This window comes from Microtus pennsylvanicus, chromosome 6 (assembly GCF_037038515.1).
Source record: "Microtus pennsylvanicus isolate mMicPen1 chromosome 6, mMicPen1.hap1, whole genome shotgun sequence".
Classification (NCBI taxonomy): Eukaryota; Metazoa; Chordata; class Mammalia; order Rodentia; family Cricetidae; genus Microtus; species Microtus pennsylvanicus.
In genome coordinates this window covers 85470643-85498177 of record NC_134584.1, presented here as the reverse complement: position 1 = coordinate 85498177, position 27535 = coordinate 85470643, and the positions used below count along the sequence as shown (strand labels likewise).

Below are 27535 nucleotides of genomic sequence, written 5' to 3'. Positions count from 1 at the left end.
ACCGGATGAATAAATGATGGTGGAGGGGCCGCGAGGGTAGGAAAACGCAGGGTTCTCTTATGTCATGGGGCAGGGTGGAGAAGACGGTGGCTGGCTTCCCGATTCGAGGTGGGGCATTTGACACGCATCAAGTCGAACTTAACGAAACTGCCATTTTCATGGGTAGAAATGGTCGCAACGGGCAATTTCAGTTCTCGGATGTAGAAACTGTCTTAGCTCGCAGCTCACGAGCCCACGGCGCTGCTAGGAAGGCTGTGCCGGCCACAGCCGGCTCCTAAGGCATCCCATACTGTAACGGTCGCCCAGAGAGGCTGCGTGAGTTTCTGGGGTCACACCGCGCAGAGAGCGTCAGTCGGGGCCCCTCGGCGCCCGGAAGCGACCCTCCGTAAACAAAGCCGTGTGTAGGCGCAGCCCCAGCCTCCAGGCTCGTAGGCCGGCCCACGGGGGCGGGGGAGGAATGTTGTGAATGAATGTGGGGCCGCCCCGAAACTCCTCAAAAGGCCGAGCGGTGGGGTCCCGTCGCTTTGATTGGTTCATTCCGCTCCGTGATGGACAGCGCCTCGCCCTGCGACCTTTCATTGGATGGCACCGGAAAGACGGACGTGGCCTATACCGAATGAACAGCGGCTCTTAGGAGGCGGGTCTGAAGAGACAACCAATGGTGAGGAAGAGGTAGGACGGCGGGGGCGGCGCTTCGGCTGAGGAGGCAGCGGCTGCAGAGACGGCTTCATTGTTGTGAAGAGTCTTAAAGGGGCCGCGTCTCCCGGCCGGCCCGGCCGGATGGAGCCCCCGGCGGCCAAGCGCAGCCGGGGCTGCCCCGCGGGGGACGAGCCTGGGACCGGGGCCCGTCGCGGCCGCCCCGAGCCGCTGCTGGACCTCAGCGCCAAGCGGGTGGCCGAAAGTTGGGCCTTCGAGCAGGTGAGGCCCCGGCCTGCCCCAGGCCTCGCACCTCGCCCCCTCCCCAGCGGCCAGCCCCACCCCCCGCGCCCCGCGCCTCTCCGCCCGCGGCCCACCCGGCCCCCATTCAGGCCGCTTCTCTCCTGAGAGGGACACCTGCCCAGAGACTCGCACTGCTCCATTCCTGCCTTCCGTGTCCCCGTTCCGCCCTCCAGGGAGACGACCCCAGTCTCTGCAGGGCCTACCCAAGACGCCCCTGTATCCCTGTGCTCCAGCCTCCAGACCCACCTGACCTCCCCAGATACCCCAACTGTGGGACAAGAGGCAGGGTCACTGAGGGAAGGGCTCTTTGCCCCTCCTCCCGCCCCTCCTCCCCCTCCTTCCAGTCATTCAGGAGCCAAGATTGGAGTACCTGGGCCGAAACACCTGGAACCCCCTACTCTGTGACTTGTGGGTAGAACCCCGCAAACCCCCTCTCCCCTATCCTAGTGTCCCCCAAGGAGATGGGAGGGTACGGGCGACAGTCCCAAACCGGCGACTTCTAGTCTGACTTTGAGGGTGTTCTGTGTTCGGAAACTCTTCCTGAGTTAGGACGGTGGGTTTCGGCTGACTGTGGATGGAACGGGCTGATTCACGACCGGGAAATCCCTCCTTAGTCAGCAGCCCAGTCATTGACTCCCCCTTCTCCTGGAAACCTGGGTAGGGCCCTGTGTGACATGCTCAGAATAACCCTAAAACCATCGTCAGGGCGCCCACAGATCTGCTGTGGCTCCGCCAGGTGCTGAGAGAACTCTGCTGAGCTTTGGGAACCCTTTGGGAAACTGCTGTCACATTGAGAAAACTGGGGCACAGAGAGGTTGAGAAACTTGTCCAAGGGAGCCCAGTCGGTGACTAGCCAGCTCAGATCGGAACACAGCCTCAAGCAGCTGGTTCTGTTCCTTGGAGCCCACGGGAGACACGTCAGGACAGCCCTTCCCTCCTAGGTGCTTTTCTCAGGGAAGAGGCAGGGGAAGAAACCCCAGGGTGGACCTGGTCTTGGGAGCTGGAGCTCCTTGGCTTAGAGATCCTGAAGAGATGAGTTTGCCTGGTCTACAGAGCGAGTCCAGGGCAGCTCCAAAGCTACACAGAGAAACTCCGAAGCTGTGACATTGACCCTGTGCTGTGGTTCAGCATCTTGTGTCCCTGTGAGGATAAGAAGCCATCTCTAAGGGTTGAACAGAGAGAATGCTAGGACTTCATGTCCTTGATTATTCTTACACTTGTATCTGACTTCTTCTTATCCCCTCAATGCCCAAGCTATAGAAGGGCTTTAACCCCAGACCCCTGGGAAACTGGCTGTAAAAGCTTGTAGAATGCTGACTATGAGCCAGGCACTATTGTAAGTAAATACTATTGTATTGAAAGCTGTTTTGTTGCTGGGAGTTTCACAGTGTTACCCAAGCTGGCCTTGAACTACTTGGCTCAAGTGCAGCCTCCTAAGTAGTTGGGATTTCAAGGGGCACTACCTTTTCAAAGACTCACTGGTGTATACGTTTTATCTCCCCAGTCTCTGTAGCATGGTTGGTTTTCACATTCCTGTTTTACATGTGGGAAAACAGAGACTCAGAGAGGTCAGGGGGGGCCTTGTAAACAGCATGGCCAGGGTTCCAGCCCAGGTTCCTGACCCACCAGCTCTTCCCACAGGTAGAGGAGCGCTTTTCCCGGGTGCCAGAGCCAGTTCAGAAGCGCATTGTGTTCTGGTCTTTTCCACGAAGTGAGCGGGAGATTTGTATGTACTCATCACTAGGCTACCAGCCCCCAGAAGGCGAGCAAGACACCCGGGTGCCATTTACCCGTGGGCTGCACCTGCTGCAGAGTGGGGCTGTGGATCGAGTGCTACAAGTGGGTGAGTGAGCATCTCTATCCTGGAGGAGGCAGAGGGGTCAGGGCGGGATGGAGGGGGGAGCTCCCAGTCCACCTGCTTCAAGGCCCAGATGTGCTTGGGTGAGACATTGTGGCATTCTTTGGGCACAGCACTGGGGAGGCAGAGGCTAGTGATGAAGAGGCACAGTAAGAGCCTAGTTTAATGGGGGGGTTCTATACTAAATACCTACTATATAAAGCTAGGTATATAGTAGATGTCAGAGATCTATCAAAACTTCGGGAGACTCAGGGAGAGGAAGGTGAACTAGAAAGTGGGGTAGAGAAGGAACGGGCATTGACAGGAGGACCCAGGTAAGGAAGAGGACAGGTGGAGTTGGTTTTGGATCTCAGAGGGGCCTGCTAGAGGGATTGAGACATGATGACAGTTGTTGGAGAACTTGGGCTTCACACCGGCCTTGGAGACAGGATTATGCACTGGAGGGGAAAGGTGGACCTCAGACAGCTAAGCTGAGGAATAGAAGAGGTGGAAAAAGAAAGAAGAAGCAGGGTCCCAGGAAGGGCCAGTTCCTGACCTTAGACAGAGCATCTGTGTTGCATGGCACAAATGATGCTAAGGCTAGACATGGTGGTATACACTTGTAACCCCAGTGCTCAGAAGGCTGGGACCAGAAGGTCTCAAGATCATGACCACCCTGGACAAAACAGTGAAACTCTTGCTTCAAAAACCAAAGTGGTCCCAGAGCGATAACACATGCCTAAGGCAGAACTAGATAGATATCTATGATTTCCAGTCCAGCTAAGGCTTCATAGCATGTCTCAATGCTAAACAGGATGATCATAGGCCTCAGTGGCTGGACCCAGGGAGAAACCAGTCACACCAATTCGGTGTCAGAGAGTTTGAGGTTGGGCAGCTGTGTCCTGGGAGAGATTGTGATCAAAGGTTTGCAGCCACATGTGGAACAGTAGAGTGACTATAGTTGACAAAAATTTATTGTGTATTTTATAAAGAACTAAAAGGAAGAAGTTGGAAGCTTCCAAACACAGAGAAATAATCACTGTTGAAGGAGCAGGAAAAGCCAGTTGCTCTGATCTGAGCACCATGCATTGTATATCCTATTGAGTTACCACATCGTGTATCATGAATGTGCACAACTATTATGTGCTGATGGAGAAAATGACAAGGCTAAGGCCAGGAGAGTGGACTCAGACCTCAGGCAGTGGGCCCAAGTGGTTTTAAAGCGGACGGAAAGAAAATGAGCAGAGAAGGCTGGGTTTGGGGAAACAGGGAGGAAGGTGAGGGAAAAGGCCTTAGACCTAGCATCAAACTTAGAAGAGGAGGAGTAGTGATTGCGCTAAAAAATGAATAAGACTGTTCTTGACTTCCCATGGTAGCAGATCATGGCTCAGCCGTGGTGACCCTGCCTGGCAGCCTTGTACCCCTTTGCCTGGGCATAACCTGGCCACAGGCCCCATAGCTACCCCTGGTATGAGGAAGCCATGCCTTGCATGACGCAGGTTGCATCAGGCTGCCCAACCAGTCGGATGAGCCTGACAGACACTCAGGACTGCCCAGAACTTGCTCCATCATCCCATTGCCCTCAAATGCCACAGGCCTTTGGCATCTTCTCAGGAAGTTCAGAGCTTCTAAAGCTCAGTTGTAACCATAGCAGCCAAGGGCTTTCAACCTAAAGCATTTCAAACATTGTGTCTACACTGATAATACTATTTGGTGATCATTAGAATAAGGACAAAGGAACAGGGGAGAGGACTCATTTGGTTAAATGCCTGCTGCTCAAGCAAGAGGACCTAAGTTCAGGTGCTTAGCATCCGTGTAAAAGCAAGGCACAGTGTTGCATGCCTGTACCCCAGCACTAAGACAGAGACAAGAGGATCTCCATGTCTAGCTTAGTCAAAGGGGCTAGCTTCATGTTCAAGGAGAACCTGTCTCGAAAATAAGGTGGAAACCCAGTATAGTTGTACACGCCTTTAGTCTTGGCACTCAGGAGGCAAGCACATCTCTGTGAGTTTGAGGCCAGTCTGGTCTATATAGCAGTTCTATAAGAAACAGAGCTACATAGACAAACCTTGTCTCAAAACAAAAAACAAAAAAAACAAAGATAAACAAGGCAAAGAACAATTGAGGCACCCCCTCCCCAAGAAAATAGAGATTTATTTGAGACTTAACTTTATGTCAAGTCATTCTAAATGCTTATCATAAGTAACTCATTCATTTATTAGAACCTCACAAGATCGTCGTCGCGGCATCTGGACAGATGATGAAACTGAGGCATGGGATGGGTTAGATGGTTTGCACTGGATTTTCTCAGCAGGGCTGTGCATCCAGGTCTTGGGGTGATCCGGTCTCCACAGTGTGTGTTTTTCTTAGGGTTCCACCTCAGTGGGAACATCCGAGAACTGGGGGCCCCAGGAGAGCCAGAGCATCTCTACCACGTCTCCATCAGCTTTGACCGCTGCAAGATCACATCTGTGAGCTGTGGCTGTGACAACCGAGACCTCTTCTACTGTGCACATGTGGTGGCCTTGTCACTGTACCGCATCCGCCATGCACACCAGGTGGAGCTGCGGCTGCCCATCTCTGAGACCCTCTCTCAGATGAACCGTGATCAGCTTCAGAAGTTCGTCCAGTATCTCATCAGTGCACACCACACTGAGGTGCTACCCACTGCCCAGCGCCTTGCTGATGAGATCCTTCTTCTGGGCTCTGAGATCAACCTGGTTCATGGTGAGTGGAGAGAAGGAGGGGCCGTGATGCAGAGGCCGGCAGAGTGGGTACCATCCGTGTCCTGCTTTGGGGGATGTCACACACCTAGAGAGAGGCACATCTGGAGGGGTCTGACCCTAGGGCACCTGAAATAGGGCTTAGGCCAGTCAACTCAGGACTGGGAAGGCTGAGGTAGCTTGAAACACAGTGACACCCTGAAGTCAAGCAGTGTGCAAAGGCAGGAGGGTTCAATCCTAGTGTGGGGTGCCCCACAGAGGGTGGGGTATCTCAGAATTCCAGGGTAAAGGCTGAAAGGTGAGTGTCATGGCGAGGTATGGATGGATCGAGGAGGTGTTGGGGAGGATCTGCTGCTGGTTTGCTTGGCTATAGTGGTAGATAGCGGGTAGATGAGCAGTGGGTGGGTGCTATAGTGGGTCATGGGGCCATGTGGGTTCCAGGAGGTTATGATTCATCACCAGGGGAACTGATGTCATGGAAGGGCGTGGGGGATGAGCAGATGGGTTGCCGAGTGCAGTGGCAGGTGAGTGGGGTGACCTTTGGAGCTAGAGTGGGGCCCTGTCTTAAAAAACGAAAAGAAACAAGACAGTAGTGGTACACACCTTTAATCCCAACACTCAGGAGGCAGTGGCAGGTGGGTCTCTGTAAGTTCAATACCAGCCTGGTCTACAGAGCTAGTTCTAGGACAACCAAGGATACTTGAGAAACCCTGTCTTGAAAACTCAAAAGAAGAAATAAGGGAAGGAAGGAAGAAAGACAGGTGCATACACCAGGGACTGATGGATAGGTGTTTGGGAGGAACATGTGAGTTTGAGGGAAGCATATGCGTGAGCTGGAGTAGTTTGGTGGGTGGACAATGTGGCTGATTGACAGATGAATAGGGTGGGTATTTTGAGTGGTCAGACTAGGCTGTGGACATGGAGGAACTGGTGTGGAGGGGAAGAGATGCATAGAAACTGGCTAGTATGGATGAGCCGTGTTCCAGATGAGAGGATGGAGGAGTGGCTGGTGGTTTGTGAGGAGGAGTAAATGAGTGAATACAAACAGTTTCTACAGATGAATGGACTGAGTACCTAAGTGAATGGAGGGGCTTGTAGTGTTTGGTACAGTTAGGCGAATGGACAGATGGACGAACCAATGGGCAGATTTATTTTTGGTTTTTCAAGACAGGGTTTCACTGTGTAACAGCCCTGGCTGTCATGGAACTCCCTTTATAGATCAGGCTAGCCTCGAACTCACTGAGATCCATCTACCTCTGCCTCCCAAGTGCTGGTATTGAAGGTGGTCACCACCACCGCCTGGCTAAGATGTATTCATGAACAGTTATATGGATGGATGGGATGAGGGGCGAAGGCTGAATGAGTGAGTGTGAGGGAAGTGGCAAGTGGACTGGTGGTGAGTTAATAGGTGGATGGCCAGTGTGACCAGGCAGAAGCCCTGGTGGGGTTGCTTCTGGAGGCACAGAGTATTGATTTTGGAGGAATGGACAGGGGGAGGATTGACACCCTTTCTCTCACTCTACACTTGTTTTTTCACCCTAGGTGCTCCAGATCCCACGGCAGGTGCGGGCACAGAAGATGCCAACTGCTGGCATCTAGATGAGGAGCAGATCCAGGAGCAGGTGAAGCAGCTGCTGTCCAATGGTGGCCACTATGGGGCCAGCCAGCAGCTGCGCTCCATGTTCAGCAAGGTGCCAAGGCTGGGGGTGGACAGGGCAGAGGTCCTGTTGTGTCCTTCCCTTTCTTACCGCCTGCTGCTCTGCACAGGTGCGGGAGATGCTGCGGGCACGGGACTCTAATGGGGCACGCATGCTAATCCTCATGACTGAGCAGTTCCTGCAGGACCCTCGCCTGGCCCTGTGGCGGCAACAGGGTGCTGGCATGACAGACAAGTGCCGGCAGCTGTGGGATGAGCTGGGTAAGGCCTAGACCCTGGGGTGAAACCCACACCCAGGCTCCCACTCATATTAGCATCTGTACCCAAATCTTGACTCCACTTAACACTACTAAGACTCCCGGCATGCTGGCCACCCTACTGGGTCCTGGAACTCCCAGAGAGAACAAGACACAAAATCTGGCTCTTGGCTCTTCTGGGAGTAGTATTACATGGTTATAGCTGGAGATATAACTCAGTTGTAGCAGGCTTGTTGAGCATGTATGAGATCATGAATTCCATCTTCAGTAAGTCTAGATAGATACATGCATGGATGGGTTGGTAGATGGGAGAATGCATCCATGCATGGGTGTTTAAGTATTGTACAGTTTTGTCCCTTGATGTCCTTGGAAGATTGGTCCCAAATCCTCTAAGACACAAACATCTGGAATGCTCAAGACCCTTATAAAACCATACAGTATCTACAGAGAGTCTATGCATATCCTTTCTGTACAGTTTTGTTTTGTTTTTGATAAAGGTTCTCAATGTAACCCAGGCTAACCTCAAGCTCACAGTACTGCCAGGGATGACCCTGAGTTCTTGGTCTTTTTCTTCTCCACCTGCCAGGTGCTGGGGCTTTGTAGTCACCACTATAGCAGTGCCCTGTGTCAGATGTGGGAAGTGGGGAAGAAGCAACACTAAAATTCACGAGGCACCAAACCCAGGCTTGAGCCCCGACTTAAATGTGGTGTGACCCAGGGCGAGTGGAGTTTGTTTCCCATATTTTAGTTTCTCTTTCTCTTTTTAAAAGTTACATTTATTTATATTTGTGTGTATATGTGTGGGTATACCATAGTACACACGTGGGAAGTCAAAGGACAGCTTTGTGGGCTTGGTTTCCTCCTTCCATATGTGGATCCGAGGGACTGAACTCAGATCATTATTCTTGGCTACAAGCACTTTTCCCCTCTCGTTGGCCATATTTTATTTTATTTCCTTACCATAATGTTAGGAGACACTGAGTTGCAGCCCATGTTCAGGTGGGACGTGTGGCTAGGCTGCAGCAGTTGCTTCTTAGCCTGTGTTCATGATGTTGACCTAGATGCTGAGCCTCTCTCTGCTCTTCAGGGGCTTTGTGGGTCTGCGTCATTCTGAGCCCCCACTGCAAACCAGATGAGCGCTCAGGCTGGCTGCAGCTGCTTGGCGCATGGGACAAGCTAGATGTGTGCCCACTGGAAGAGGGCAACTACTCCTTTGACATCCCCGGCCTACAGCCTACTTTGACCTCCAGGACAGGTAAGAGAAGGGCCCTACAACCTGTTTCTGACAAAATCATCACAACTCACTACAGCTCAACCTGTCACAGTTACCGTGTCCCAGGAGAGAGAGAGTAGGAGATACTGAAGGGGGCCCCACTGGTTGTCCTTCCAGCCAAAGGAGCAAGTGCTAAGGGCAAAAGTAATGATGTCTCTGAGGATGGTGACACAGCACTTGCTGGACCTCCAGTTAGCAAAAGTGAGACAACGGATAGGGAAGGACAGGAGCCCAACAGCAGAGGGGTGGGGAACGGACAGTGACGGGGGTGTGGGCAAGACAAGTGAAGAGGGAGAAGAAGAAAAACAGAAGAGCGATTAGAAAGAAGCAAAGAGACTGAGGAGAGACGGAACAAGAATGGCTAGCAGGGAGGAAAGAGATGTCTGTAACCTGTGCCAGTGCTGTGACAGATGCCAGCCCCCACTTTCCCTTTGAGGATTTGCTTCAAGAATTCATATCCATCACCTGCCTAGGGTAGAACCCTGAGTTGGCACCTGGTAGGAGAAGCTGACTACAGTTTGTTCAACAGCACCACCATTACTACATTGGTACCCTCCTGTAGGCTCAGAGGATGAAGAGGAGGAGGTGACAGCCACCAGTCCCCGTCGTACAGTGTTCAGCCGAGCACTGCAGGCTGGGGAGTTGCACTGGAATGACAGCCACCTGCAGAGGATCCTGGCCAGTGATTCCTGTGGCCCAAGTCTCACTGGCAATATGGGAGGTGACAAACCAACCTTTGACCCTCAGGGCCACCCCATCTGGCTGGGTGAACCCTTCCCTACTGCCTGTGCACGGGTGGATACTTTGCGTGCCCATGGTTATCCCCACAAGGCTCTGCGGCTAGCATGTGCCATAGTCAACACTCTGCGGCTGCAGCGGCGACACCAGCTTGAGAACTACAAGCAGCAAAAAAAAGGTGAGTGAGGGCACAGGCTCTAGAACCCAGGTGCCCAAGACACAGGCTAGCCCATGAGAGATGGCAAAGAAGGTCTGGGTACCACCCCAGCTCCCACTCTCTGTATCATAGACAGAAAGGATTTTATCATAAAAAGTGCTGGTTGAAACTAAAGCACTGTGTGGTGGGAGAATTCTATGCGTCAGGTGCAGTTACATGGTAGAAGCCTTGCAGGGCATTGGTAGTGAATGCTTTTAATTCCAGCACTCAGGGGGCAGAGGCAGGTGGATCTTTGTGAGTTCGAGGCCAGCTTGGTCTACAGAGTGAGTTCTAGGACAGCCAGGGCTACACAGAGAAACGCCATCTTGAAAAACAAAACAAAACAAAATTGCCTGCTCTTCCAAAGGTCCTGAGTTCAATTCCCAGCAACCACATGGTGGCTCACAACCATTTGTAATGAGGTCTGGTGCCCTCTTCTGGCCCTCAGGCATACACACAGGAAGAATATTGTATACATAATAAATAAATAAATATTGAAAAAAGAAAAACAAAACAGCCATGGTAGAAGCATCTTATTAATGTCTGAGGCCTTGGGTCTCAGTCCCAGCAACAAAAGAAAAGGGACAGAAAAGAGTAAGAATTAGGTCAAAGTGCTAATAGGTATGTGCAGCTCTTGAGCCAATTCCCAAGAAGACACCACAACTGGCCACCAGAACCTCCTCTTGCACATTGCCTTGGCCACCACTATTCACACGCAGGGCAGCTGCCACAGAGTAATGGTAGCATTCCCATTGTTTATCCATTTTTCATGCAAGGGAGGCTGAGAAATGTAGACACTTCCAGACCCTGTAGTAGGCAGGTTTCCACAGCATGACCCTCAAGAATATGGTCGTAGTGTGGAAAGAGAGAAGCCTGGAGAATAGACTAGTTGATGTAGAATTTGCTCACTTTTAAACACGGGCAACAAATTGAGTTTCAAGCAAACATTTGAAACATAACAAAAGGGCTATGGTGTGGCTCATTGGTGGAGTGCCTACCTAGCATGTATTTTATACCTTAGCACTTTACAAGTTAGGTATGGTGGCCCATGCCTCTAACTCTAGCACTCAGGAAGGGGAAACGAGAGTCGGAACTTCAAGGTCAGAGGTCAAGGCCCACCTAGACCATCTGAGAACCTGTCTCAAATACAATAAAATAAAAAAGCAGGGCCAAGAATAGGCTCAGTAGGTAGGGTGCTGGGTGATACTGCTTCATGAAAATCTGAGGGTCTGAGTTTGTATACCCTTTACCCATATAAAAGCTGGGCACGTCACTGTCTCCCAGGGCTGGGAGTTGAAGGCAGGCAGATCGTAGGGTCTTGTTGGCAGCCGTTTTAGTTGAGAAGGTGGGCTCTAGGACTGAAGGTTCACCAAAGAGCTCCTGTTACAAAAGATAGAGCAGGCTGGAAGAAGGCTCCCAACCCAGAACTTTATCCTCAGTATATCTATGGGGCATGCACACACATGTGCACATGAATATACCACATGCACACAAGCACCCTGAACAAAAGGAAAGATGCTGTATCTAAATCTGGGGACAGAAGAAAGCCACTGTCTGAGTTCTTGGCAGTGATGCTGACAAGTGTGTAAGGGAGAAATGGGCTCTGTAATGGAGGTGTCAGAGCTAATCTCCAGATGACTTAGGGAACAGCACAGGCCGAGTTCCAAGATCAGGGGAGGTCAGTGGATGAGCAGCCTTACAGGGCATTCAGGTGTCTATCATAGAAGAATCTCATACTGCCCCTTGAGGGGCCTCCGAGGTGTTTGAGCTTGGCTGCAGAGATGGGGAGGGGGTAAGGCTAGGAGAAGAGAGTACTGCTTTGCATGTTTCAGGAATAGGGGTAACTCACAGACTGGCAGATAGCACAGAGGGTTGGTGTGGGGTGGGAGAAAAAGCCTCCAGAGTTGAGTGGGTGGCTGCATAGAGCCCACCTCTTCCCATACAGAACTGCTCCAAAAAGGTGCTACTTGCCTCACAAGCACTGAAGGTTGGGTGGGCCATCCCCTGGATCCCATTGGCTGCCTCTGCAGGGCACTGCTGGAGGCCTGTCGACTGGAGGAGGAGCCTCACTCTCTTTACCCAGGTACCCACCCGAGGACCCCTGCAGGAGGAACAATACCCACTCTGTTGGCCAGATACTGTCACATAGCAAGCTCAGCTTTGGCTGTGTGCCCTCCCAAGGCCAGGAGCCATTAGGCTTAGCTTTCTCAAAATGAGGCGGCCATGGCCTGAGCTAAGAGAGTTGGGACTCTCCCTAAACCTCTCTCCACGTCTGTCACCCAGCTTGGGGCTGAAGGGTGGGAGCATATCTAAACCTCAGCGACCTTGGATGCATCTCCCCTAGACTTGCCCACAGAGAAGCGGAAGCTGTCCTACCAGCATGTGCCAGTGCCAGGGAGCCCTGGGGAGTCCTACCTGGCTCTGGCACTGGAAGTGGCACTGCTGGGGCTAGGGCAGCAGCGGGCCCTTCCGGAGGGGTTGTATGCCCAGGACAAAGTGGTGCGCAATGAAGAGCAGCTGCTGGCCCTGCTGGAGGAGGTGGAGCTGGATGAGCGGCTGGTGCAAGTTCTGCGCAAGCAGGCTGGGCTGCTGTTGGAAGGTGAGTCCGGTCTCGGCCAACACTCATAGCCCTATAGGATTAGGTGTGAGGTCGTGCCTCATGGCCTTGGTCTGCTCCTCCACCATCTAAAGAATAAGCCTACTCTGCTGCTAACACCTGTCAACCCACCGCGTTGTAAAGCCCGCTCCATACTCTAGCCCCGCCCATGCTCTGACCCTATTGGTTCCTTGCTAAGTCCTCTCCCCTTATTGCTGCTGCTGGGGCTGGCGTGCCTCCTCATTCTGTAGCCTCATTCTTCACCACGCGGTGTTGCCTAGGGACCCCTCTTATGCTCCTCTAAATGTATATGGAGCTCAGGGATAGTGGAGACTGAGGTCACCTTGTCCCTTTAGGAGGCCCTTTCAGTGGCTTCGGCGAAGTGATTTTCCGAGAGAGCGTACCCATGCACACCTGTGCCCGATACTTGTTCGCTGCGCTGCTGCCCCACGACCCAGATCTGGCCTTTCGCCTGGCACTCCGAGCCATGAGGTAAGAGCAGGAGGAGGGAGTGAGGAGCTATGAGCCCCATCTCCAAGCTGGGTCTCAGTCTGGTTAATGAGGTCCGCGGCCCATGCAGCAGAGTGTTTGTCTGTTAAATGGAAATGTGTAGTATGGTGAACTTGAGAACGATGCACAGCTACAGACCACACACGTGCTCAGAGTGCAGACCTTTTCTAGGAGGATTATGTCAGCCTATCTGAGGCTGGTTTCCTGCACTGGGGTCATGATGTAGCAGTACCCTGCTGGCCTGGGTGTTCTAAGGTTGAGGTCAGTGCCCAGCATTGCACATGTATTTTTTCCTGCAGTTAATATTTCTGTTCATGTTTAAAATATACATAGGTTAGTGGCAACATTAAGTCATTCAACAAATGCTTGTGCCCTAACTGTGGACCAAATAGTGGTTGTAATTGCAGTATCAGCAAAACAGTCAGTGCATTCTGCCTTGTGCAGATGGTGCTCCAGGAGATGGGAGACAAGAGCAGAAAGAGGGAGGACTTGGACAGAAAGCTGCAGTTTCATATGCAGGGTTTCAAGGGAACCTGGCAGAAAGATGCTCAAGACAGTGGAAGGGAGCTTAGGAAGGGCTGCGTAGGAGGGATGTTCCAGGCAGTGGAACCTCTGTTGACTGTCTGTGGGCACACTGGCTCCCAGAGCATCTGCAGGAGTGATGTCATCACTTTCTCTTCTGTGATAGCTCATATAAAGGAAATGTACCTTCTGAGCTCCCAGTGTGGTGGGAGCCAGTGAGAGGAGGGAACGATACAGGGGTGTATACATACACATAGCTCCTTCCTGTCACAAACTGGTGGATTCCCAGGGCATCTAAACAATGTCTGGTCCTCTGATGGGGTTTGTTTTTGTTTTGAAGCAGAGTCATATAGCCTAGGCTGGCCTCAAACTCTCTATTTTTTAAAAAAAAATTATTTATTTATTTATTTATTTGTTATGTATACAATATTCTGCCTGTGTGTATGCCTGCAGGCCAGAAGAGGGCACCAGACGTCATTACAGATGGTTGTGAGCCACCATGTGGTTGCTGGGAATTGAACTCAGGACCTCTGAAAGAGCAGCCAGTGCTCTTAACCACTGAGCCATCTCTCCAGCCCTGTTTTTGTTTTTCAAGACAGGGTTTCTCTATGTAACCTTGACTGCCCTGGAACTCACTTTGTAGACCAAGCTGTCTTTGAATTCATAGAGATCTGCCTGCCTCTGCCTCTGCCTCTGCCTCTGCAGTGCTGGGACTATTGGTATACACCACCACACCCATCTTAAATACATTTTCTTAGCAGCCAGATGTGAATGATGACAGAGGTCTGTAATCCCAGCACACTGAGTCTGAGGTGAGATCTCAAGTCCCACACCTGGTTGGGCTACATAACAAGACTGGATCTCAGAACCTAGGTAGTTGATACATGGTGAGAGAGAAAGAGAAGGGATGGTAGTGGGGAGTGTGTGAATGATTAGAGTTAGATCGATGATAAAGACACACATGTATTCTGTCACCTATGACCCAACTTTTCCCAACCCCCCACCAGAAGCTCCAACATAATTTCTGTTCGTCCCTTCTAGAATATCATCTGTTATTTGTTTTTATTTTTTTCTTTCTTTCTTTCTTTCTCTTTCTCTGTCTTTGGGGGGTAGGGGGTTTTCTGTGAACTTGCTTTGTAGACCAGGCTGGCCTTGAACTCCATAGAGATCTATGTGTCTCTGCCTCCTGAGTGCCAGGATTAAAGGCATGCACCACCACCTGGCTAAGACTTTTTTAAAGTACTTTTTTTCTTTTTTTTTTTCTTGGTTTTTTTCGAGACACGGTTTTTCTGTGGCTTTGGAGCCTGTCCTGGAACTAGCTCTGTAGACCAGGCTGGTCTCGAACTCACAGAGATCCGCCTGCCTCTAAGTACTTTATTTATTTTTATTTTATGTATTGATGTCTTGCCTTCATGTAGTTTGTGTGAAGGTGTTGGATCCCCTGAAACTGGAGTTACAGATAGTTGTGGGTGCTGGGAATTGAACCTGGGTCCTCTGTAAGAGCAGCCAGTGCTCTCAACTGCTGAGCCATCTCTCCAGGCCCTGGCCTGAGACTTTTTTTTCTTGCCTTAGCCTCTGGAGTGCTGCCAGGGCATGTGTGGGTCACCATGGCTGGCCTGTTTATCTGCCTTAGCTTCCGTTTGTGTCTGAAGTGGTGTGGTGTTCCTCCCTGCGCCTGACTTATTCCAGTGAATGTAATGCCATCCTGTTCCAGACTCAAGTGGTGGTGTTGCATTCTTTTTTAGGACTGAATAGTATTCCTTTGTGGGTAAGTGTTACATTTTCTGTAGCTGTTTATCGTGTTCATGTGTGTTGACTATCACACGTGGCCATTGTGAATTGTGGTAGCATCTTGTCTCTTTGACATACTATTTACTGTGGACATGTGCCCAGCAGTGAGATTGCTGGGTTATATGGTAGTTCTGTTTTTAGTTTCCCCAGGAACTTCTGCTTTCTATGATGGTTATATTAATTCACATGGCAACTGTAGATAAAAAGCTTCTGTTTTGTTTTTTGTTTTTAGAGCGGAGGACCAAATGCAGGACCTTGTGCTTACTAGGCACTGTTCGAATACTGAGCTCAGACCCCAGCACTGCAACAAGTTCCCCTCTCTCCCCATCCTTGCCAGCATATATACATATATCTTCTCTGTATGATAGTAGCCATTAAAATCCTAGGCATTTTTTGCTACAGTGCTGGGCCTGGAGCCTAGAGTCTTTAGCAGACTCTACCAACTGAACCGTGGTCCACCTCCTCCAATGCCTCACTGAAGATTCTAGGCAGGGACAGATGAAGAAGTGGCAGCCCCAGCTCACCCTGTGTTTGCTTTTCCCCTGTCCCAGGCTGCCTGTACTCGAGACAACATTCCCAGCTGGAGAAGCTCACCCTAACCCACTGGACTCCATCATGAGCAACCGCTTCCCCCGTTGGTTCATCCTCGGCCACCTGGAGACCCGCCAGTGTGAACTGGCTTCCACCATGCTGACTGCTGCCAAGGGTGAGGACAGTGACAGCCGACCTTCTGGTGCCCTGGTGTTCCCCTGACCTCCTCTTGTTCTTGTTCCTCTTCCATTTCTTCACCTCTTGTCCTCCATTTCTTTGTTGTTTTTGTTTTTAATTTTCTTTCTTTATGTTTAGATTTCACTTATTCTTTATGTGTATGAATGCTTACCTGAATATATGTCTGTGCATCGTGTATGTGCTTTGCCCATGGAGGGCATCCGATCTCTTAGAACTGGATTATAGACAGTTGTGAGCTGCCATGTGGGTGCTAGGCATGGCTAGGAATCAAACGCTGGTCCTCTGCAAGTGCTCTTAACCTCTGAGCTGTCTCTCCAGCCCATTTTTCTTTTAAGATGTGGTCTCACGATGAATTCTAAGCTGGCCTGGCATGGGCTGTGTAGCTCACAGTGGCCTTGGATTATGATCTTCTACCCTTAGTCTCATGTCCTACCATACCGCTTTGTTTCTTTTACCAGACTTCCTTTTCCACTACTGCTTGCACATTCCCTATAAGGAACAAGCAGTGTCTTTGCTCAGTGCTCGGAGGTGGTAGCCAACAAAACTAAGTCCTATTCTCTGCGAAGATGTATAATCAACTGGCCAGGCCCTGGAGCACAGTTGTAGAGACCCTCCTTATCATGTATGAAGTCCTGAGCCTCCCCAGCACCACAAACAAACAAATGAGCCAGGGAAATGACAGCTCATTTGGTAAAACATTTATCACACAAGCATGAGGGAGCATCTAAGTTTAGTCCTCAGATCCCATATAAAGATGGGCCTAAGACTAGGTACACCTGCCTTTATTCCCTGTAGTTGGGAGGTAAATGCAGAGGCAGGTGTGGTTCGGTGCTTTTGAAGCCATCCTGGTCTACACAGTAAGTTCCAGGCTGGCCAGAGCTACATAATAAGACCCTGTCTCTAAAGTAAAATAAAAAAGGCTAGGTGTGATGGCATACACTTGTCAGTCCAGCACTGGGGAAGGGGAGACAGAGGATTCCCAGCATCTACCATCTGGCCAGCCTTGATCTAATTGTGAGCTCCCTACCAGTGAAAAACCCTGTTTTAGCTGGGCGGTGGCAGTGCACACCTTAATCCCAGCACTCGGGAGCAGAGGCAGAATCTCTATGAATTCGAGGCCAGCCTAGTCTACAAGAGCTAGTTCCAGGACAGGTTCCAAAACTACAGAGAAACCCTTTCTCAAAAAGAAAAGAAAAACCCTGTTTCAAAGAAATGTTGGGGGAAAAAGGTGGGAGAGGTGTCTCAGTGGTTAAGAGCACTGTCTGCTCCTGCAGACCACCAGAGTTCAATTCCCACCAACTATGTACTGACTCACACTATCTGTAACTCCAGTTCCAGGGCATCTAACACATTTTTCCGGCCTCTGCAGACACCAGACAAATCACCCATACACAATAATAATAATAAATATTTTTTAAAAGGTGGACAGTGCCTGAGGAATGACACTCAAGCTTGAGATCTAGCCTCCACATGAATGCATATATGTGTGTTCACACTCACATGAACACACAAAACTGGCAAACAAGCCGGGCGGTGGTGGCGCACGCCTTTAATCCCAGCACTCGGGAGGCAGAGGCAGGCGGATCTCTGTGAGTTCGAGGCCAGCCTGGTCTACAAAGCTAGTTCCAGGACAGGCTCCAAAACCACAGAGAAACCCTGTCTCGAAAAAAACCAAAAAAAAAAAACCTGGCAAACAATAAACAGAGATCATCATACACAAAGAAGGTTCTGGTGTCACATAGGACACTAAAGCAGGCAGCCTTGTTTTTTTCCTATGGTACCTGAGGTGGGATCCAGGCCTTGTACAAACTAGGCCAAGCACTCTGCCACTGAACCACACCCCCACCTCAACCTGCTGGATGCTTAAACACAGATCCACAGGAGACACAGGGCCCCACCCTTCTGACCTCATCTCACCCAGAGGCCCATCCCAACAGGGCTTCTCGGCACAGGAATTTGAAGGAGAAAGGGCCACAGTTTAATCCCCATTGTCTTGGGTAGAGGGCTGTAGCCAGAGCAGAAGCCCTAAGGCTGGGTTCTGCCTGTTGTGTCTGAGGAACAAGAGAAGGACAGAGATTGGGAGTGAAGCTCAGTTGTAGAGCTCCTGCCTAGAATACCCCAGTGATGGGCTGGAAGTGTGACTCAGTGGTGGGTGCTGACCTAGCCTGTGCAATGCCCTGGGTTCCATCCCCAACACTGCAGAGTTACACCAGTGCAAGCAGACTGGTGTGACCAGGGCAGAGTGATGGGAGTGTGGAATCGAGGACAGTCCCAAGCCTTTCAAAACAGAGAAAATAGCATCTTAGAGCTGCCTCTTCACAGAAGCATTGCCTGTTCCCTGCCATACACACGAGGTCCTGTGTGGAGGATTGTTGTGGCAGGTCATTCAGCTCCATTTATGCTGGTGTTCCAACTGTGGCCTCTATTACTCCTTCCACCCAGGAGACACCAAGTGGCTGCATGCAGTCCTGGGCTCCGTCCAGCAAAACATCCACTCTCCAGCCCTGCTCTTCAAGTTGGCACAGGACGCCTGCAAGACAGCCACACCAGCCAGCGCGCCACCAGACACCATGCTGCTGGGCATCGCACTGGAGCTTGGGCTGCAGGTACTCCAGCTAACATCACCAGGAAATGAGTGGGAACCCTGCTCCTGGGGCAAAGGCTGACACAGGAGTCACACCTCTGAGGGTGGAGTTATAGACCAAACTTGAGTGACGGATATCACTCTAGGTTTGAGGCTCATCTCCAGGACTGGTTAAAGACGGAGAGGGCCCAGGTGGGCAGGGCAGGGCAGGGTCTGCAGGCCAGGGGATGGACCCAGGAGGGGACAGAAGAGGACCAGAGAGTGCTGCTAGAATGCTTGCCTAATGTCCTGGGTTTTAGCCTCAGCATCACATAAGCCAGGTGTGTTGGTGCATACCTGTAATTCTAGCATTCAGGAGGTATAGACAGGATCAGAAGTTCAGGGTCAACCCTGGCTATGTAGAGAGTTGGAGGCCTGGAGGTATTATTTGAGATTCTGTCTCAAATAAACCCATAAAAATCAAAACATGAACACAGACCAGGTGCTGGGGTGTGATTCCACAGGGCTATAGTGGGTTTTACTATGTCCTGTATTCCATCCCCAGTATAAAAACATTTTAATCAGAAAAGAAAGAAATAGATCCTGAGGTTGCCTCTTGGTGCTTTTGGTTAAAATAAAAACCATGAGCCGGGCAGTGGTGGTGCATGCCTTTAATCCCAGCATTCAGGGAGGCAGAGGATCTCTGAGTTCAAGGCCAGCCTGGTCTACAGAGTGAGTGCCAGGATAGCTAAAGACACACAGAGAAAGTATCGGAAGAAAGAGAGAGAGAGAGAGAGAGAGAGAGAGAGAGAGAGAGAGAGAGAGAAAGAGAAAGAGAAAGAAAGACCACGAGGCTAGAGAGATGTCTCAACAGTAAACTGCTCTTCCAAAAGACCCATGTCTGCTTCCCAAGACATGCATGGCTGTTTATAACAGTCTATAACTCCAGAATCAGAGATCTGATGCCCTTTTCTGGCCTCTGCTGTCACTACACAGACATGGACAGACATGGAAAGAACACCAATACACACTAAATAAATAAAACGAAGACCATGAATAGGGCAGAGTCAGCCAATAAGGAACACCCTTGGGAGTGAGTGATGTATACAGAGTAATGTTAGCTGGGGGTCTGCAGCTTCAAAGAGAGACTTTCCTGGGGTTCAGCTCTGTCAGCCAGGCCTCTAGCTGAATATCACTGTCCTGCCATGGCAAGGACCAGGCCAGCCTGCGTGCAGCCCATGGGTGAGTAACCAGTAAAGGACATGGATATCTGGGCCTTAGGGTACCTAGAAACTAAAGGGCTAGACAGGTATGAGCCTGGTTATGGGGCCCCAGATAGTTGCAGGGACGGAGTATGTGAAAAACAGCTTCATGTGGTGACACACACCTTCCATCCTAGACAGAACAGGAGGATCTGAGTTTGCAGACAGTCGGACCACAGACCCAACCTCAAAAACAATCAGACAAACCAAAGAACCTAAGAGTGGTTCTCAAGGTGGCTCAGTCAATAAAGTGCTTGTTTGGAAAATTAGGTCCCCAGAACCAAGAAAAAAAAATGTAAAAAAGCTATAATCAGCTGGATATAGTAACACACACCTTTGATCCCAGCACGTGGGAGGCAGAGGCAGGCAAATCTCTATGAGTTCAAGGCTAGCCTGGTCTACAGAATGAGTTCCAGAACAGTTAGTGCTCTTATACAGAGAAACCGTGTATAGAAGAAAGGAAGGAAGGAGGGAGGGAGGGAAGGAGGGAGGGAAGGGGGGTAGGAAGGGAGGGAGGGAGGAAGGAAGGAAGACCCTGTAATCCTGCACTGGGGAGGTAGGGACAAGCATATCCACCAGTGCAGCCTAATAGATGAGGCCAAGGTGGTGCTGGAGAGCCAGCTTGCCGGTTAAGAACTTCTATTCCACTGTGTGGTGGCGCACGCCTTTTATCCCAGCACTCGGGAGGCAGAGGCAGGCAGATCTCTATGAGTTCAAGAGCTAGCCTGGTCTACAAGAGCTAGTTCCAGGACAGGCTCTAAAACTACAGGGAAACTCTGTCTCAAAACAAACAAACAAACAAAAAAAGAACTTCTCTTTCAAAGGACCCAAGTTCAGTTCTTATCACCTACGTCTAGCAGACACTACTACCTGTAACCCCAGCCTCTACGGGAGCCTGCACTGACATGCACATACACACAATTAAGAACAACTCGGGGGAGTTTTAAGACAGAGATTCTCTTAGGGCCCTAGCTGTCCTGAACTCACTCTGTAGACAAGGCTGACCTCAAACTCAGATCCACCTGCCTCCCCCTCCCATATGCTGGGATTAAAGGCATGTGTCACCACCACTTAGCCAAAACCAAGAAATGTTAAAGACACTAACAAAGTGGACAGCTCCTGGGCAGCAGCACCCGGGTTGCTCTCCACCTTCATGTGCGTGCACTCCGTGGACGCGAGGCCTGCACACACACACAACCTAGGACAGCTTACGCTTGTCCTTCCTGACCCTGATAGCTCTAGAGATTGGTGAGGGGAAGCTTACAGAGGCTGACCCAGAGCTGGGGCCTCGGCAGACAGATGGGTAAGAGGTTTCTTTAAGGTGGGACCCACAGAGGGCAGGTGCTTTGGAGCTGCAGGGAAAACGTCTTCTGACTTAAGGTATGGAACTTTCTAGAAAGAGGAGCTGGTTAGCTCCTTATAAGTATGATTTTGAGTGAGGCCGTAAGGTCACAGCAGTGGTAGTCAGTATTACTGCAGAGAGCCTCAGCCATGTCGTCTTGGTTTACTTTCCCAGCACCACCATGCGGTGGATCCTTCTTAAAGATTTATTCTTATGTGCATATGTGTGCTTGTGTGTTAGTATGCACATTACATGCAGGCCAGAAAAGAGGGCATGCCTTGGAGCTGGAGTTGGGACATGGGTGCTGGGACCTGAACAAGAAGCAAGCATTTGAACCAGTGAGCCATCTCTCCGGCCCCTGATCTTTGTTTTACATGGATATTGGGGATCAAACTCAGGTTCTCATGCTGACATGGCAAGTACTAACTGTAACTGAGCCATCTTCCCAATTCTTTTCCCCCCTCCCTTTTGGTTTTTCAAGACAGAGTTTCTCTGTGTAGCCCTGGCTGTCCTGGAACTTGCTCTGTAGACCAGTCTGGTCTTGAACCCCAAACTGCCTGCCTCCGTTTCCTGAGTGCTAGGACTAAAGTGTGCTATCATGCCAGGTTCATTTTTTAAGAAAGATTTTATTTTTAATTATGTGTGAGTTATGTGTGCATACATGTGCACAGAGAGTGTGCTGTCTGTGGATATGTGCATATATGTGTTGGTGCCCTCAGAGGCAGATCCCCTGGAGCTGGGGGTAAAAGTGGTTGTAAGCCACCTGCTATGGGTTCTGGAAAACAAACTCCCGCACTTTGCAAGAGCAGCAAGTGTTCTTTACCACTGAGCACCTCTCCCAGCCCCTCCTAGTCTATATTTTTATCTCCATTTTTTAAATTTATCTTTATTTTATGTTCATTGGTGTTTTGCCTGCATGTATGTCTGTGTGAGGAAGCCAGATCCCCTGGAACTGGAGTTACAGACAGTTGTGAACCACCATGTGGTTGCTGGAAGGGTTCCAGGTCCTCTGGAAGAATAGTCAGTGCTCTTAACCACTGGGCGATCTGATCTCTCCTTTATCCCTCTTCTATAGAGCCAGAAACTGAGGCCAGAGAGATGAGGCCTCTCACCCAGGTCTGCTGCAGTAGCTCTGCCTCCAGCCTCCTTGGCCTAAGCCATCCGACACAGCAGGGCTCTGAGGACCCACCCTCCTCTTTCCCTGCAGGTGATGCGGATGACACTGAATACAATGACTTGGCGGCGCAGAGAGATGGTGCGCTGGCTAGTTAGCTGTGCCACAGAGATTGGTGAGTACCTGGAGGGGCCACTGAGGAACCAGACAGGCCCCAGAAAAACTGGCCCTGACTGGAACACTGTGCAGCCCTTTAGCCCAAGCACTCGGGTAGAAGCAGGCAGATCTATGGATTCGAGGCTAGCCTGGGCTACATAGGGTGTTTGAGGACAGCTAAAGCTTTATTGTAAAACTCTGCCTCAAAGCAAATAAAACAAAACAAAAAGGCAGGTCCTTCCCCATTGCCAGCTCTAGGCCAGCCTGGGAGGGAGCATCACATGGGATAATGGAGGTACACAGTCTGGTGGTTGGCCAGACTGAAGTGGTTAGGAATGGGGAGGAAGCTCCAGGTGCTAGCCACTTCCATGGTTTTGGGAAATTTTTCTCTGCAGACATAGTGGTTCACCTGGAGCACTGAGGAGGTTGAATCAGGAGTCCCCATATTGTAGACAGCCTGGGCTCATAATGCGACCCCATCTCAAGACTCGATGGGTTAAAAGTGTGGCTCAGCAACAGGGTGATCACATGGCAGGGACAGAGTTCTTGGCTGCAGCTCCATGGCACCAGCAGAAAAGGGTTGCAGCTTATTTGATAAGAGTGCAGGCCTTGCATGCACTAGGCCCTGTGTTCTCCGGACATGGTGGTGCATGTCTAATCCCAGAATGTGGGAGGTGGAGGCAGGAGGACCAGAAGTTGACCCTTAACTACATAGCAAGTTTGAAGTAAGCCTGGACTGTAAGGACCTTGTTTTTAATTAATTAATTAATTAATTTTATGTGTATGAGTGTTTTGCCTGTGTGTGTATCTGTATGCCACATGTGTATCTGGTATCTTTGAAGGCCAGAGTATTCCTTGGCGTCTCCAATGGTTGTGAACGATCATGTGGGTGCTAGGATCAAATCCAGGTTCTGGAAGGGCAGCCAGTGCTCTTCAGTACTGAGCATCTCTCCTGTCCCATGAGAACAGTTAGGTGTAATGGCCCATACCTGTTATCCCAGCGCTTGGAGGCACTGGCAGGTGGATCTCTGGGTTTAAGGCCAATTGGGGCTGCATAGTGAGACCCCCCCCACACACACACAAAAAGTTTTAGCATGGTGAAGCTGGGAAGATTTAGAGCTGGTGGTTGCAGGGTGGGAAAGGAAATGGCAGAGTCTTACACACAGACATACACACATCCTGCGCCATTCCCTCTCCACGCCCAGGCCCACCAGCGCTGATGAGCATCATGAAGAATTGGTACTCCTTGTTCACCCCAGTGGAGGCAGTCACTATTGTGGCAGTGACAGGCACCACGCATGCCACTTTGTTGCGACTGCAGCTAGACACAGCCGGGCGAGAGGAGCTCTGGGCATGTGCCCGCACCTTGGCATTGCAGTGCTCCATGAAAGACCCCCAGAACTGCGCCTTGCCAGCCCTGACCCTGTGTGAAAAGAATCATGCAGCTTTCGAGGCCGCCTACCAGATTGTGCTGGATGCCGCAGCCGGTGGCCTCGGCCATGCCCATCTCTTCACTGTAGCACGATACATGGAGCATCGAGGCCTACCTTTGCGGGCCTACAAGCTAGCCACACTAGCCTTGGCACAACTCAGCATTGCCTTCAACCAAGACAGCCACCCTGCGGTCAACGATGTGCTGTGGGCCTGCTCGCTCAGCCACTCGTTGGGGCGGCACGAGTTGTCAGCCATTGTCCCTCTCATCATCCGCAGCATCCACTGCGCACCTATGCTCTCAGACATCCTGCGCCGCTGGACACTCTCAGCACCCGGTCTGGGCCCACTGGGGGCCCGCAGGGCTACCAAGCCATTAGGGACTGACAGGGCACCACTCTGCCAGCTCCTGGATGCTGCAGTAGCTGCCTACATCACCACCAGCCACTCACGCCTCACCCACATCAGCCCACGTCACTATGGTGACTTCATTGAGTTTCTGGGCAAAGCCCGAGAGACCTTCCTTCTGGCTCCAGACGGGCACCTCCAGTTTGCGCAGTTCTTAGAGAGCCTTAAGCAGACCTACAAGGGGAAGAAGAAGCTAATGCTGTTGGTTCGGGAGCGGTTTGGCTGAGGGGCTGCAGCTAGCATGGGTATCCCCTGGCCTGCCTTCCTGAAGCAGGAGGCCCATGGCTACTTCAGGATCAAGTGTTGGAATGTGGGAGGCAGGTGGTGACACCATTCCAAGTGTGTGCCTATGAGTGTGCAGACCAATGGGAGATCTGAGGGTCTGAAGCCATACTGCTAACTAGAGGCCTGCAGGGGTGTGCCTGGGCACCCCACAGTCAAGAGGCAAGCTCTGGCTCTCCCAAACTCACAGGGTTAGCCGGGGCTACCAGGAGAAGGGCTGGAGGTAAAACTTTCCAGAAATTAGTTCTTAAATTCAGTATAGCAGATCCTCCAGAGCCCACCCAGGTGCCTGGGGAAGTCACATCAGGTATTAAATCCCGTGTTTCATCCCCTCTCCTACAGCTCAGGGGTCCTGTCCACTGCCCTGCGCTTCCAGCCCAAGCCGCCAGCACAAGTCAATGCCTCATCCCCACTGAAGGAATCAAGAGGCTTTGGGCCTCTGCCACATACCTCACCCCCAAACACCCTGTCCGGCCAGGACCTGTCTTGTCTTGGGCACCAAGGTCACAGGGTAGACTGGGGACAGCTCTCTGCTGCCCGGACCCCACCACTAGTAACTGGATACACAACTCAGGAACCAGGCTGCCCTCCAACCTGTGTGGGAGGCATAGACAGACAGCCAGGGATCCCACCCTGTCTTCCTTTCGCTCTACATGGCCGTCTCTGTTTCCTCACTTCCTTTAGTTTAGCCATTTCTGCATCTCTCTCCCTCTTGAGTCCCGGCTGCTGATAGGGGCATCCCTTTACCCCAGGCCTTAGCCTAAGGAGGGGATCGCCTCCACCCCAAATGAACCAGTCTTCTTTCTTGTATAGTAAGGAAAAAGTTGGCATCGTTTTGTAACTTTTTTTCCTATTTATTGAATCCTGTACTGTATTCCTTTCCTTTTTTAAAAAAAAAAAAATTGAGCACAACTTCTTTTTAACTTTGAGATTGAGTTATATTGCCCCACACATACCCAGGGCCAGGGCTGTTCCATTAACAAAAAAAAAATCCATTTTGGCTTTTGGGCACAGCTTCAAGAGTGGGACAGGAGGGCTGCTGGCTTTCTCCAGTAGCATGTGTTGACACAAAGAGCAATCTCTCCCTGGCAGCAAGTCACAACCTCTGAGTCAGACGCTTACAATGCCTCTAGCAAAGTGCACCCAGTTTGGCGGCCCGAACGCCGCAAGAAATGACCACCAGGGGGCGCCTGGCTCCAGATAACGAGCTCGGGAGGTCGCGTCAGGTACTGAGTGCTGCTGGGGACGCCTGGAGCTGACGGGCGGGCGGGCTACTCCTGGGCCCGCAGCGGGGTGCCCATTGAGCGCCCGGGCTGCGACTGAGCCTCCCAGGTCTCAGATGGAGTCATCCCGGGGACGTTGTCTTGGTTTTCTTCTCATTCTTGGGTCTTTGTATTCTTTAGCCACTGACAAACTCGCTCATAGTCGAGGATACTTAGGGGGTGGCGCGCTGGCCGCTATGGGGCGCTGTTGCAGCAGCGCGCGAGGTCGGACACTACTGGAGCTGACCCTGTCTAGGCTCGTGGTGCGCCTTTGCTCAAGAGCCAGTCGGAGTCAACCCCACCTAGCAGGTCCCTCAGTATTCAAGGTGCCTGAATCGCTGGCACCGTGCTGAGCAGTGCCTCCTGGCGTGTGCAGATAACCTTCTTGAACACTGCTTCAGCATTTGCAATCGCACAATACTCCCTCACGGAACTGGAGTGTAGCACAGGTTTGCCAGCCACTAATGTTGCCCTGCTACACCTAATGACTTCATATCACAACTCAAACCAAAGTTCCTTTTCACATTCATTCTCTCATACACCTCAGGCCTGAATTGTCCCTCCAGTTCAAGCCGTCCCCAAATGTCACCTGCCCAGGATCTTCAATCTTCAGGTCCCACACAGCACCCTCTGACCACAGAAATAAACTTACACCTTCCTGGGAGCAAGTGGAACAGGGTTGGGGACAGATGAGGTCAGGAGCCAGGGTGGGGCATAGACGTGGGGCACCCAGGGACATAGGGGTGCACCTAGGATCCCCAAACTCCAGACACTGAGGAAGGACTGACTCGGGTCAGCCTGGTCTACACACAAAGATGCTGTCTCAGAATAGGAGGGGGAAAGCCAGCAGTCCATAGTGGGAGGCAGGAATAAAGAGACATCAGACCTTAAAGAATGAAGCGGGGCAGTTTTTATTTAATAGAAAACAGGCACAACATCAAATACAAGCTTCACCTCTCTGTTCTTCCACCTGAGCTTCCATTCAATCCCCCCCCCCACTGGTGATCTGGGAAGTAACCCAGCCCCATGCCAACAGCAAGCCGCAATACCCAGGGGAGAGGGAAGTCCGTCCATGTCCTTGGAGGGCCGTGTGGACCTTGCTCCCTGCATCACTGTCACCAGTGGAATGCTGCAGGCTTCATGGGGTGCTGGGCACACTGGATAGGGCCAGTGCCTTGTTGCGGAAGTTGAGAGTTGGCATTTAACAGTCAGCAGGCCCGAAGCAGCTTCCTCTTGGGTAACTGACTACAGAGAAGGTGTGCAAAGAAAGGGTGGTGCTTGGGCCCCACTGGGTTTGGGAGAGGAAGGGGCTGGAGGCCCTGAGGGGACACAACTGACTTGCCATGCACTCATCCACCTGTTCTTTGTGGGAACTACAAAAATCTCAAGGTGTGGCCATATGGGGTGGGCTACCCAGATGCAGGCTTAGAGGAAGGGCCTGCAGCAGAGAGCTGGGCCCAGGCACAGCTGGTCACCCCCACTCCATCCAGGTCTCGGGTCATGGCAGACATTCTGTAGGGTGCCAGCTCCTAGGGGGCTGGACTCCTGTTCCTGCTGAACTGAGCCAGTGCATTGGAACCAACTGTTTCAGCTCAGTAGGCACAGGAGGCAGAGCCCAGGGAGGAGGAGGCAGAGCAGGGTGGGCAGTAGCGTCTGAGGAGATGGGGCCCAGCGGGGCGGAACTTAGCCACTGTGAACACGACTTGCTGTGGACCTTGCTCACAAGCAGCTAAGCCCTGCTCCTCAGGCCAGTTGTCATGCTGGGCTCCTCCATCACCCGGTACCCAGGACAGGCATCCTTAGCAACAGGAGTCCCCAAGGCAGAGCACAGGGTCAGTTGGAAATCCCTGGCAATGTGATTTGTGACTGGCATCAAATCCCATCCCCAGGAACCCCAGCCGGCCGAGGCACATGAGGGGACAGCAGGTGGGATCGGAGTGGAGCAAC

The 27535-nt window shown here is 51.4% G+C and overlaps 2 protein-coding genes across 2 annotated transcripts in view; one reads left to right on the top strand and one right to left on the bottom strand.

Annotated features, from left to right (window-relative positions):
- Positions 1 to 741: 741 nt before the first annotated feature.
- Zswim4 (zinc finger SWIM-type containing 4) lies at positions 742 to 26490 on the top strand. Its single transcript, XM_075976660.1, has 14 exons — positions 742 to 918; positions 2581 to 2782; positions 5147 to 5503; positions 7042 to 7190; positions 7267 to 7417; positions 8501 to 8668; positions 9249 to 9602; positions 11566 to 11703; positions 11965 to 12219; positions 12573 to 12708; positions 15591 to 15745; positions 18211 to 18374; positions 22143 to 22224; positions 23411 to 26490. The coding sequence occupies exons 1-14, from the start codon at positions 781 to 783 to the stop codon at positions 24268 to 24270; spliced, it is 3309 nt and encodes a 1102-aa protein (XP_075832775.1). The 5' UTR covers positions 742 to 780; the 3' UTR covers positions 24271 to 26490.
- The window catches only part of Brme1 (break repair meiotic recombinase recruitment factor 1), a 58805-nt gene continuing 57745 nt past the window's right edge, over positions 26476 to 27535 (bottom strand). The window contains exon 8 of the mRNA XM_075976662.1: positions 26476 to 27535. Within this exon, the coding sequence (XP_075832777.1) occupies positions 27388 to 27535 (148 nt within the window). The 3' untranslated portion in view covers positions 26476 to 27387.